The 14,359-nt window shown below is 43.0% G+C and overlaps 1 protein-coding gene across 1 annotated transcript in view; it reads right to left on the reverse strand.

Moving 5' to 3' along the window:
• The window catches only part of ACAD9 (acyl-CoA dehydrogenase family member 9), a 195,686-nt gene that overhangs the window by 35,042 nt on the left and 146,285 nt on the right, over window positions 1-14,359 (reverse strand). The window contains exon 13 of the mRNA XM_082266167.1: window positions 2,901-2,980. Coding sequence (XP_082122293.1) covers window positions 2,901-2,980 — 80 coding nt within the window. The remainder of the gene's footprint in view (window positions 1-2,900; window positions 2,981-14,359) is intronic.

Consider the following 14,359-nt stretch of genomic DNA (forward strand, 5'->3'; position numbering starts at 1 on the left):
GAGCTGTTTTGCAAGGAGGAATGGGCAAAAATGTCAGTCTCTTGATGTGCAAAACTGATAGAGACATACCCCAAGCGACTTAAAGCTGTAATCACAGCAAAAGGTGGCGCTACAAAAGTATTAACTTAAGGGGGCTGAATAATTTTGCACGCTCAATTTTTCAATTTGTTAAAAAAGTTTGAAATATCCAATAAATTTCGTTCCACTTCATGATTGTGTCCCACTTGTTGTTGACTCTTCACAAAAAATTACAGTTTTAGATCTTTATGTTTGAAGCCTGAAATGTGGCAAAAGGTCGCAAAGTTCAAGGGGGCCGAATACTTTCGCAAGGCACTGTAAAAGGTTACAGGGAGGAGTGGAGATCCTGTACCAGCACAGAGAGTATTTGGACAGATGAGGAGAGGGCTATGGCATGCAAGAAGTGGGGTGGTTGTGCTAGGTAACTGACCAGTCAAATTGTCTAGCACATTCAAAGGCATATTATAATTTATGAAAAGGTAAAACAATGCAAGTAAACATTTAAAGGATACGTTCACCTTTAAATAATAATAGATACACTTTTTTGCAGGTAAAAAAGATGCATTTATTATTTTTTTTCTTGTGAGCCTTTAAGGCATTGCACCAATAATCAGCAGATCATACTGATGATGGATTGAACAGTGCTCCGTGAGATGTTCAAAGCTTGGGATATTTTTTTTATAACCTGAACCCTGCCTTAAATTTCACAACTTTTTACCTGACCTGTCTGGTGTGTTCCTTGGCCTTCATAAAGCTGTTTGCTCACTAAGGTTCTCCAACAAACCTCTGAGGGCTTCACAGAACAGCTAATTAGGTGACTTCTGAAGGCAATTGCTTCCCCTAGATTTTAGTTAAGGGTATCAGAGTAAAGGAGGCTGAATATAAATGCACGACACGCTTTTCAGATATTTGTAAAAAAAAATGTGAAAACCATTTATCATTTTTCTTCCACTTTACAATTATGTGCCACTTTGTGTTGGTCTATCAGATACAGTGGGTACGGAAAGTATTCAGACCCCCTTAAATTTTTCACTCTTTGTTATATTGCAGCCATTTGCTAAAATCATTTAAGTTCATTCTTCTTCCTCATGAATGTACACATAGCACCCCATACTGACAGAAAAACACAGAATTGTTGACATTGTTGCAGATTTATTAAAAAAGAAAAACTGAAATATCACATGGTCCTAAGTATTCAGACCCTTTGCTGTGACACTCATATATTTAACTCAGGTGCTTTCCATTTCTTCTGATCATCCTTGAGATGGTTCTACACCTTCATTTGAGTCCAGCTGTGTTTGATTATACTGATTGGACTTGATTAGGAAAGCCACACACCTGTCTATACAAGACCTTCCAGATCACAATGCATGTCAGAGCAAATGAGAATCATGAGGTCAAAGGAACTGCCTGAAGAGCTCAGAGACAGAATTGTGGCAAGGCACAGATCTGGCCAAGGTTACAAAAAGATTTCTGCTGCACTTAAGGTTCCTAAGAGCACAGTGGCCTCCATAATCCTCAAATGGAAGACGTTTGGGACGACCAGAACCCTTCCTAGAGCTGGGCGTCCGGCCAAACTGAGCTATCGGGGGAGAAGAGCCTTGGTGAGAGAGGTAAAGAAGAACCCAAAGATCACTGTGGCTGAGCACCAGAGATGCAGTCAGGAGATGGGAGAAAGTTGTAGAAAGTCAACCATCACTGCAGCCCTCCACCAGTCGGGGCTTTATGGCAGAGTGGCCCGACGGAAGCCTCTCCTCAGTGTAAGACACATGAAAGCCCGCATGGAGTTTGCTAAAAAAAACACCTGAAGGACTCCAAGATGGTGAGAAATAAGATTCTCTGGTCTGATGAGACCAAAATAGAACTTTTTGGCCTTAATTCTAAGCGGTATGTGTGGAGAAAACCAGGCACTGCTCATCACCTGTCCAATACAGTCCCAACAGTGAAGCATGGTGGTGGCAGCATCATGCTGTGGGGGTGTTTTTCAGCTGCAGGGACAGGACGACTGGTTGCAATCGAGGGAGAGATGAATGCGGCCAAGTACAGGGATATCCTGGACAAAAACCTTCTCCAGAGTATTCTGGACCTCAGACTGGGCCGAAGGTTTACCTTCCAACAAGACAATGACCCTAAGCACACAGCTAAAATAACGAAGGAGTGGCTTCACAACAACTCCGTGACTGTTCTTGAATGGCCCAGCCAGAGCCCTGACTTAAACCCAATTGAGCATCTCTGGAGAGACCTAAAAAGGGCTGTCCACCAACGTTTACCATCCAACCTGACAGAACTGGAGAGGATCTGCAAGGAGGAATGGCAGAGGATCCCCAAATTCAGGTGTGAAAGACTTGTTGCATCTTTCCCAAAAAGACTCCTGGCTGTATTAGATCAAAAGGGGGCTTCTACTAAATACTGAGCAAAGGGTCTGAATACTTAGGACCATGTGATATTTCAGTTTTTCTTTTTTAATAAATCTGCAACAATGTCAACAATTCTGTGTTTTTCTGTCAGTATGGGGTGCTATGTGTACATTCATGAGGAAGAAGAATGAACCTAAATGATTTTAGCAAATGGCTGCAATATAACAAAGAGTGAAAAATTTAAGGGGGTCTGAATACTTTCCGTACCCACTGTAAAATCCCAATAAAATACATTTACGTTTTTGGTTGTAACATGACAAAATGTGGAAAATGTCAATGGACATGAATACTTTTTCAAGGTACTGTATCTCCTACATTCAACTCCTCTTCTGCAGCTGTTCTCCCTGCTGTTCTTACTGGCAAAACTGTAGTCTGACTCTGCTCGTGCTGCCAGCACAGGGTTTTTAAATCCTTTCTGCAAATGCATCGTGTATAACAGTAATAAATGGTTAATTAAGAACTTACTTTATTTTACTGGTCAATATTTTTCCTGCATGTTGCATCCCTGTAAGAGCAATGTACATCCGCAGAATTTCATTTGTCCCCTACAGAAAAAAAAAAAGAAAAAACAATACATTTTTAAAATATCAAAATTAAATGTCCAAAAGATGTACCCATCATTAAAAAAAAAAAAAAAATATATATATATATATATATATATATATATATATACTTCCTGTATTTTACAAAGGTTCCAAACATAATTAGTAAGCTATATGGTAGAGATAGTCAGTGAAGAGTTAAAAGTAATCTGACAACAGTTAAGTGAATGCATTAAACACATTTAAACTTGAATAGCCTGAACACTAATGGGATGGGTTGTTTTAGCAGATCTAGCAGGAAAATGATCCAAGTTCAGGACAGCTGAACGGAAATATGGAAATTGCCACATTCTCGGCTTCAAACGACTTACAGATCAGAGAAGTACTGCAAAACTGACTAAGCAGCACAACCTTGAATACCGAGTGTGAATAGGCACATCATGCCAAATAAGGGGAGACTGGCAGTAGCAATTTATCTATCAATCATACTTTAAAATATTTCTATTTAAATGACACTTCCGTGGTTAATAAAGCCATTACATTTTAGGCTGTATTAGCAGATTTAATGAGGCAGTTTCCACAGCTTTGTAACCATCTCATGAGTCCTGTGTGTTCCTAATGAATAATGTCACTCTATCTGCAAGAGCTGTACTAGTCACAAAACTTTGAAGTGACCTGTTCGGTAGTATGTATATATTTGAAAATTATCGTATTGCATGACAATCTAGTAGGACGCTTGTATTATCTGTGGAATGGGATAAAATCTTGCACAGGAGGGTCTATGGCCATGCAATGAGCTATAAAGTAACTTCTACATGATTTGTGAACCTATAGGTAGAACATAGGATTTCATTACCCAGCTGTTATTACCAGTATAGTGCTTGACTTATCAGACATTAAATTAGGCTAAACATAATTTATAATCAACTTTTACAATATGATTAAAGTGGTTGTAAGGCACTCTGGGCATTAGGGCTGAAACAACTAATCGATTAATCGACAACTAATCGATTAATCGACAACTAATCGATTAATCGACAACTAATCGATTAATCAACAACTAATCGATTAAGAAAATTGTTGTCAACTATTTTCAAAATCAATTAGTTGGTCAGTCGACTAGTTGGCCTGCATACAGAAACCATTACTTGTTTACATACCAGAAAATACAGTGCAGCACACGTACAGCTCAGTACACCGTTCATACATGTCAGTATACACAGTGCAGCACACGTACAGCTCAGTACACCGTTCATACATGTCAGTATACACAGCGCAGCACACGTACAGCTCAGTACACCGTTCATACATGTCAGTATACACAGTGCAGCACACATACAGCTCAGTACACCATTCATACATGTCAGTATACACAGTGCAGCACACATAGCTCAGTACATCGTTCCTACATGTCAGTATACACAGTGCAGTGCACTTAAAGCTCAGTACACCCTCCATACATGTCAGTATATACCGTGCAGCACACCTACAGCTCAGTACACCATTCATACATGTCGGTATACACAGTGCTACATACATACAGCTCAGTACACCCTCCCTACCTGTCAGTATACACAGCGCAGCCCACATACAGCTCAGTACACCATCCCCACATGTCAGTATACACAGTGCAGCACACCTACAGCTCGGTAAACCCTCCATACACGTCCGTATACACAGTGCAGCACACATACAGCTCACACATACAGTACACCCTCCATAAACGTCCGTATACACAGTGCAGCGCACGTACAGCTCAATAAATCATTCATGCATGTCATACACAGTGCAGCACACGTACAGCTCAGTACACCCTCCATACACATCCGTATACACAGTGCAGCACACATATAGCTCAGTACACCATCCCTACATGTCAGTATACACAGTGCAGCACACATATAGCTCAGTACACCATCCCTACATGTCAGTATACACATTGCAGCGCACCTACAGCTCAAGTCACCCTCCATACATGTCAGTATATACCGTGCAGCACACCTACAGCTCAGTACACCATCCATACATGTCAGTATACACAGTTCTACACACATACAGCTCAGTACACCATCCATACATGTTGTCAGTATACACAGTTCTACACACATACAGCTCAGTACACCATCCATACATGTCAGTATACGTGGTACAGCGCACCTACAGCTCAGTACACCCTCCATACATGTCGGTATACACAGTGCAGCACACCCTCCATACATGTCGATATACACAAGTGAAGTGATTCTAAAGGCAGGTTTTTTACCTTGGGGGAACTCTATATTATACTACTTTGAATGACAATTGCGTGATCATGCTACACTGTACCCATATAAAAAAATGTTATTTTTTTCACACAAATAGAGCTTTCTTTAGGTGGTGTTTAATCGCCGCTGGGTTTTTTATTTCTTACAAAAAAAAAGACAGAAAATTTAAAAAAAAAAACGTTTTTATTATTTTCTGAGAGTAAATTTTGAAAATAAATAATTTTTCTCCTTCACTGATGTGGGCTGATGAGGCGGCACTGATGAGGAGGTACCAATATGCCGCACTGATGGGCACTGATAGGCGGCACTGATGGGCAGCACAGATGAGCAGGCACTGATGGACACTGACTGGCAGCACTATGGGCACGGATGGTTGACACTGATTGGCACTGTTTATCACGTTTCTGTAATCAGGGCACTGATGATCAGTGCCCTGATTACCTGTCCTAGTCTCCCCTGTGAGGAGCCGCTGCTGATTGGCTCTCCTCACCACACACTCTAACAGATTGGACACAGCCGATCACATGGGTAAAGAGCCATGTCATTGGCTTTTCACCAAGATCGTGGCCACGCCATGTTGCTAGGACACGGCGCGGCCACGATCGTCGCACTGCGCGCCCCCGCGGGCGCACGAGAGAGGCTGTTCTGGTACGCCGTCATATAAAAGCACCCCAGAACAATAGCTGCACCGCTTCGCCGTCATTTGACAGTGGGCGAGTAGTATGTGGTTAAGACAAGAGGAGCAAGAAGCGCCGACAGGGCACCCCAGAAGAGGATGCACGAGTACTGATACTTTTCTTCAAGCACTCCCCGATATCAATTATCGATACCTATTTTTAATGTCGTGACAGTTTTTTTTGTAGACTAATGAAAAATGATTACCGTTTATAATTATGAACAGTTCCTCTGTGGCTTTGAAATTGCGCTATTTCAGCGTGATTTCAAAGCTGCAGATCAGTGCGATTTGGACCTCTGATTTCATTGCGGCTTGCGACTTCATTTAACTGTGTTGGGGTTGTAATCACTGGATGAACACAGAGATCCGTGTTCCTAACTAGGAGGAACACAGGATCCCTGTGTTCATCACTGACAGAACAGCGGTCTGCCGCGTTTACATCTCCATGGGGAGTGATCGCAGTTGCCTGGCGGACATTGTGTTTCATATGGATGCACTAGCTCTACGTACTATTTCTTGGCACTTTTTACTAGGATGGTATTTCGCTGGCTGTATTCCCGCCACCTTTCCTGGGCTAACTTGTCTGTTATCTTACTTGTCTACCTATATGAATTTTGAGATTGATTTTCCCCTTTATAATGGCCTAATACATACATATATATACTTTTAGATCTTTTTGGTCCCAGAGTGCCTCCATTGCCATTCCTCGGAGTGCTGCCTTTGAACTCTGTTTTTCACTTCACATATGGTTTCTTTCTTCCTGCTGCCTCCCCTCCCCACCCTTATGCTGGGTGTTGTTCATGCCTCAGCCTCGGGCCAGGCGTTCCCCGGATCGGCCCCGCCCTCCCTTTCCAGGATTGGATTGTGTTTTTTTTAAACATATATTACTCAAGGTAGTGTCTTTTCTACCTATTTTTTTTTTTTTTTATTATACTACAATTAAATTATTCCTAAATTATACCTCGTTATTACTTAGATTATCAATTTCAGATATACAACCTATATTTAAGCTCCTGATGAATGGACAGAGGTCCAAGAAATGCATTGAGCCTACAATAACTTTCCAAATTTGATACAATTAGAGACTGTGAGCCTACAGAGAGCATGATGTCATATTGAATTTGTTATACCCCCTAGAGATCTATGTTTGATCCTTGTAAAATTGTATTTATTCTTATTTAATATGAATTTTACAATCTACTGTATGTCATTTCTCTGTATGTGTCCTTATCGGTTGTATATGTGACTTTAATACATTTTTTTGTCCAGTTGACCTCATTCAAAGTCCCAATTTCTTTTCCTTGTTTTTTCACCAAACATAATATTTTTATTTTTTTTTAGCAGTGACCCTACTAAAGAATAAAACTGAGATCGTTGCAATACTTTGTCACACCGTATTCTCTCTTGAGAAGAGGAGATTAAGGGGGAATGCGATCAAAATGTATAAATAAATACATATATATGTCTATATAGTGAACTTGGTATTGAGTTATTCAATTTAAAGAGGAAGTAAGCCCTCCTCAGGAAGTTGTACCTATAGGTAAGCCTATATTAAGGCTTACCTATAGGTACTGTAAATATCTCCTAAACATGCACCGTTTAGGAGATATTTACCTTTAATGCAGCCAGTGACGTCACTGGCGCATGCGCTCTGAAGGAACGGCAGATCGTGCCGTTCCTTCAGAGCCCCGTGCCGTGACCGTCGGCTCCCGCGCGCGTGCGCGGGAGTGACGTCACCGCGGCTCCGGCCAATCAGATGGCCGGATGCCGCGATCCCGGAAGACGGGCGACTATACATGTCGCCCGTCATACAGGTAAGCGGACAGCACGGCGGGGGCTCGTTCTAAGGTAAGTATTTCATAATGAGCTACTATGCGATGCATACTAGCTCATTATGGGTTTCTCTTTCAGGATGTAAAGAAGAGAAAAAAATGTTTTCTCGGTGTACAACCTCTTTAAGGTCATCTCAGAGGACAAGGGGGCACTCTTTACATCTAGAGGAAAAGAGATTTCGTCTCCAAAAACGGAAAGGTTTCTGCACAGTAAGAGCTGTGAAAATGTGGAATAGACTCCCTCCAGAGGTGGTTCTGGCCAGCACACTAGATTGCTTTAAAAAAAAGCCTGGATTCTTTCCTAGGTGTAAATAATATAACTAGGTACTAATATTTATAGGTAAAGTTGATCCAAGGAATATCCGATTGCCTCTCAGGGGATCAGGAAGGAAATTTTTCCCCTGCTGTAGCAAATTGAATCCTTCTTTGCAGGGGGTTTTCCGCCTTCTTCTGAATCAACTGTGGGTATAGGATTGTGTATATGGGATTGTATGGTTGGGTTTTCTTTACTGATTTTTGTTTTTTATTGGTTGAACCAGATGGATTTGTGTCTTTTTTCTACCTGACTATGTAACCATATTTGCGCAGTGGTCTTACAAACACAATTTGTTTGGGGGAAAAAATACAGTTTTTTTAATTATAAAAAAATAAGAAAACACTAAAGTTAGCCCAATTTTTTCTATAATGTGAAAGATAATGTTACGCTGAGTTAATGGATACCTAACATGTCATGCATTAAAGTTGCGCATGCTCACGGAATGGCGACAAACTTTGCTACTTAACCACTTGCCTACTTATACCCCCTTCCTATCCAGGCCAATTTTCAGCTTTCAGTGCTCTCACGCTTTGAATGACAATTGCGCGGTCATGCTACACTGTACCCATATGAAATTTTTATCATTTTTTTCACACAAATAGAGCTTTCTTTTGGTGGTATTTAATCACCTCTGGCTTTTTTATTTCTTACAAAAAAAAAAAGAAAAATGACAGAAAATTTTGAAAAAAAAAAAAAAAGTTTTCTCTTATTTTCTGTGAGTAAATTTTGAAAATAAATACATTTTTCTCCTTCACTGATGTGCGCTGATGAGGCTGCACTGATGGGCACTGAGAGGTGGCACTGATGGGTGGCACTGATGGATACTGACGGGTGGCACTGATCAGCACTGATGGGCAGCACCATCAGTGCCCACACTCAGTGCCCATAGTGCTGCTAGTCAGTGCCCATCAGTGCCTAGATGAGCAGGCACTGATGGGCACTGACTGGCAGCACTATGAGCACTGATAGGGGGCACTGATGGCGGGCACTGTGGGCAGTTGTGGCATTATTTCCCCTCTTCAGTAATCGGGGCACTGGTGATCAGTGCCCTGATTACATTGCTGTGTGTTCTCTTACCAGTGATCGGGCTCTGCTCCTTCCTCACACGCAGTCTCTGTGTGAGGAAGGAGCGCTGGCGATGAGAGATGATCTCATATGTTTACATATGAGATCATCTCTCATTGCACGGCCCGATCACGTGGTAAATGGCCGCTGTGATTGGCCATTTACCACGATCTGTGATTGGCTGTGTCCAAGGGACACGGCCAACACAGATTTTCCCCGATGCGCGCTCGCGGGAGCGCGCGGGGAGCCTGTTTCTGGGAGGCCGTATAAAGACGGCCTCCCGAAAATTAGAGTCCGCGCTGCAGCCGTACTTTAGCTATAGCGCGGACCGGAAGTGGTTAAAACTCTCCAAAGGTGACGCTTTAATTTCTACAGGTTACCAGTTTAGAGTTAAAGAGGAGGTTTAATTATTGCTCTCGCTCTAACGATCGCAGCGATACCACACGTGTGCTTTGAACACCGTTTACATGTGTGGGCGTGACTTGCGTATGTGTTCACTTCTGCACGCAAGCTCGGAGGAACGAGGAGCTTTAAATATTTATATAAAAACATTTTTTGATCACTTTTATTTCTATTATAAGGAATGTAAACATCCATTGTAACAGAAATAAGCAGGACAGGGCCTCTTTAATGTGAGATCTGAAGTCAAAAAGACCTCAGATCTCACATTTACACTTAAAGCGGAGTTCCGCACCCTTAAAAAAATGTAAAGTCAGCAGCTACAAATACTGTAGCTGCTGACTTTTAAATAGTAGAACTTACCTGTCCAGGGAGCCTGCGATGTCTGCCCCCGAAGCAGATTTACGTATTGGCTCTCGGGTGCCACCACTATCCAGAGTAAGGGAACCCGGCAGTGAAGCCTTCCGGCTTCATTGCTGGTTCTCTACTGCACATGCGCAAAGCGTGCTGCGCTTTGTAATTGGCCCGGCGGCAGAGGAAAAAGGAGGGGGCCGAACTTCAGAGGGACAGTGCCGCGGCGCTGTCTCCCAGGAAGTGGGGAACGGTACCTGTCAAAAACAGGTATCCGTTCCTTCCTCCCCCCTGAAAGGTGCCAAATGGGGCACCGGAGGGGGGGAGGAAGCAGATCAGTGGAGTTCTTTCCACTTTTGAGTGGAACTCCGCTTTAAAAGCAATAAAAAAATGGGCCCTGTAAGGCCAGAAGGCGGAATTGACGTTTGACATCGCTCCGGTCCTCCAAAGGCATAGAGTCGACTGGGGGCCATCTTGCGCTCACTTCCGGACCATTTTTATGTTAAAGCGGACCGCCTGCTGTGTAAAAATGTACTGGGGATATGGCAGCTATCTGCTGCCATAACCCCAGTATTTAATGTCAAAGTAGCAAGATAAATACACGGTGGGTGGTCCGGAAGTGGTTAATCTACTTGCTGTCACCGCAACAGGACTTAATTCGACACTGCTTCTCTTGCTTCCCTCTCCCATGGTGGCCTTCTCTGGTCTCACTCGCCTAGACCTAATGGATGCAAGGGAGGTGAAGTGGGAATCCTTGTATCCCCACACAGCACCTTCCAGGTTCTTCACTCTCCTCCCTTTCTGTCCCTCATCATTTGAAGCTCACTGTATACGTCTATTTTCCAATTTCCCTAAGAACTGCTGTTGTCTCCCGTCCCCCTGGACAAGTATCAATTTTCCTTGATGACTTCTCTGACTGGCTACCCTACTTTCTCTCTTCCGAAATCGTTCTCGGTGACTTCAACATCCATGTTAATACTACCACTCCTGCTACTTGCAAACTTCTTATTCTAACCTCCTCATTTGGCCTGAAGCAATGGGTACATGCTTTTACTCTCTCTGATGGCAACACCCTCGACCTGGATGAGCTTACCCCCCTCACTACACACAGAATCATGTCCCAACCCCTACAACTGCGGTAATCAGATGACACCAGAAGTCTCAAAACACATAGCGGCACTCTTGAGCATCTGTGGCGTAAGACAGCCTGGTACACACTAACAGTTTTTTTTTTTCCCCATTCAACCGAGCAGGTTACATAGTAGTTGAGGTTGAATAAAGACAATAGTCCATCCAGTTCAACCTGTGTAGGCGCGCGTGGTCGTAATCATCTCTCATACCCCTTAATGTTCTGATCCTTGAGATGTACGTCCAAGAGTCTTTTGAAAGTAGCCGTACTTCCCACAGAAACAACCTCTTGTGGTAGAGAATTCCACAAGCTTGCAGCCCCAACAGTAAAAAACCCCCTGCATTGCCTGAGGTCAAAATGCTTCTCCTCTAATCGCATTGTATGTCCTCGAGTTGAAAGAAAAAAAACTGACAAATCCGGTCGGAACCACTGTAATAATGATCTGATGGTAGTACAGCGACCCCCCCCCCCCCCACACTGAGCTGTTGTGTTCTGCCAGAACACTCCGATCAGCGCTCTCAGAAATTGGCTGAGAGCGCTGATCGGGAGTCAGTCGGCTGCTGGTTTTCCTGCATGCTCAGCCGGCTTCTGTTGAACAAGCTGACGTTCACACAGGCCAAATGTTGGACATTTTTTATTGAACCGGCCAATGTCTCCCAACATTCAGCTCATGTGCACTAGGCATAAGTCTCATGAAGACTTCAACCTATGCAAATCTGCCCTCCAAAAATACAATTCTGGCCTCCACACTGCTAAGTAGACCTATTTTTTCCACTCTCATTAACACGTTCTTATCCAATGACTTCAAAAATAAGATTGATTAATTTTGTGATGAAATCTCCACTCTACAGATATCCCTCCTACTTAAGACCCCATGTCCAAAAGAACAGCGCCGCTATGCCGAACCAGGACAGAGGCCTTAGATCCTACCACTGGAGATCTTTGGAAATTTTCTTTACCAGGGGAGCAAAGTTCCACATTAAGAAGTTAGTTGGGCAAGTAATTGAGTCATGTTTCCAGGTGAATGGGAAATGCTGATTATAAGCAATCGCCGCAGCCAAAAGGCCAATTCTAAGTGCATAGAATTTTAGGTAGTTGATTTTAAATTGAGAAAGTTTAGGCAAATTCCTCATAGGCCCCAATCACATTAGGATGGGAGGCAAACGGTTTGCAAAAGGAAGAGTAATAAATCACCTGCATAAGCAACAAACTTGTTTTCACCAGCCACCTGAAATCCCACGACGTTCGTATTAGACTGTAAACGCCTAAGGAACTGTTCCAGAATGAATATATTTATCAAGAGAGAAAATCGACAGCCTTGTCATGTCCCATTATAGATAAAAGTGTTGGATAGATAACCATTCACCTTTACTTTAGCCAAAGGAGTCAAGTATAAGGCAAGCATTCTGGTGCGCACTGCTGAGCATAAACCTATGGCCATCAAGACCTCTGTCATGTAGTCCCAAATTACTCGATCAAAGGCCTTTCTCAGTGTCCATAGGCAAGAGAAGGCCCTTGTGATGGGAGTGCTTTGTCCAGAGCTGAATGTTAATGGCCTTCAAAGTATTGTCCTGCACCTCCCGCCCAGGTACAAAACCCACCTGAGAGGGGTCTAACCAAATCAGGAGGCATTCACAATCTGTTGCACAATATCTTGGCGTACCATTTAACGTCAACATTTAAAAGAGAAAGGAGTCTATAGTTAGACACTAGGCACTGGTCTTTCCCCAGCTTTAGTGGAACCGAAATGTGAGCTTCCACTAGACAAGGGGAAAGGATGTCCTTCTACAGGAAATTGAAGGCCTTAACAGAGCTAGGCACCAAAATTTGTTCAAAGCTCTTGTAGTATTGAATTGTGAGACCATCTGGTCCAAAGCTCTTGCCAGGTTTGGTTTGTCTGATCGCAATGTGGAGTTCCTCTTCGGTCAGAGGGGCTTCCAAAAGATCAGCAAGCCTCGTCAGTCGAAACTGATGATGGAGCATACTTGCCAGGAAAAGTCCTAATCTTGTTCAGCCTCTGCTCCGCATCTAGGCCATGAGAAGACCCATGAGGTAGGGCATAGAGCATTTCATAATATTGTTGAATTAGCCCAGCAATGTCTTTTGTGGCCACATGCAAATTGCCAGCATAGTCTTGAATTTTTTCAATCGAGGCCACGCCCCTTTTTGGGGACAATGTTTTGGCGAGAAGTCTGCCACTTTTTTTGATTTGCTCATAAAAGAACAGCTGGCTAAGAGCAAGTTTCCCTCTGGTGTGTTGCTTCAATTTGTCATGCAGCTCCTCATGGAGCTTGAATGACTATTTAAAGGACACATTTAGTCTGGGTAGGCACTAAAGAAGAAACGGTAGCTATGTATGTGGATGACCTTATATTGTTTTTAAATAACCCAGGGCCTTCCCTTAAGGAAGCCCTTTGTATTCTCTCAGACTTCTCTCAGTTTTCTGGAGTAAAGGTTAATTGGGAGAAATCCCAACTCCTTCCCATCGACCCTGAGGCATCCCGTTTAGCCGATCCAACTTTACCCTCATGTGGGCAGACAGCATTAGATATCTGGGCATTGTAATCTCCCTGAACGCCTCAGATTACTGTGAACTAAATTTATTTCCTCTACTGAGGAATATGAAGACTAAACTAAAGGTTTGGTGCCAACGTCCCACTTTCTTTAATGGGGCGTATTATTCCTTTTAAGATATACCCGCTACCTGGGTTTCTTTCTATTTTATGACGTTCCCCTGTGTGGATTCCCAAGAAATATTTTAAGATGATCAATTCCTGTTTAGGTTCTTTTTTTGTGGTTCCCAACAACTGAGGTTTAAACTCACAACATTACTAAGACCCTGGTTACAGGGTGGTTAGGCCTGTCCTGACCTGTACAAATATTTTTTGGTTGCTATGCTAATACATGCCCACAACTGGCTGATAGCGGATGACTCCAATGCTGCAGTGGTTTTGCAAGCATCCTACATGGGCTACTATGAGGCGCTCAAAAACCTTGTGTATAGGGGTTCCACTACATCACTTCCCTAACGGTGGCAATGAAAGCCGCCCTGAGGGCAAGGTTGACGACCCCCCCCCCCCCTCGGGCACTTTTCACCGAATACCCAGATATGGTTCAACCCATCTCTACCAGAATTTGCCTCTATACCCAACCCCCAGATCTGGGCAGTAAACGGCAATAAATACCTGAATCAGATCTGTTCGGGAGGGGAATTGAAGACCTTAGATGCTCTAAAAGCACAGTGTTTTTTTTTTTTTAAATATTTGCAGCTCACACAATTTGAAATGTCATTGTTAGCTTTTTACACTATTACTCTTGAAACTGTACTTCGAGATATGTCTCCAGTTAAG

Source organism: Pelophylax lessonae, assembly GCF_965119305.1.
Source record: "Pelophylax lessonae genome assembly, chromosome: 8".
NCBI classification, from domain to species: Eukaryota; Metazoa; Chordata; class Amphibia; order Anura; family Ranidae; genus Pelophylax; species Pelophylax lessonae.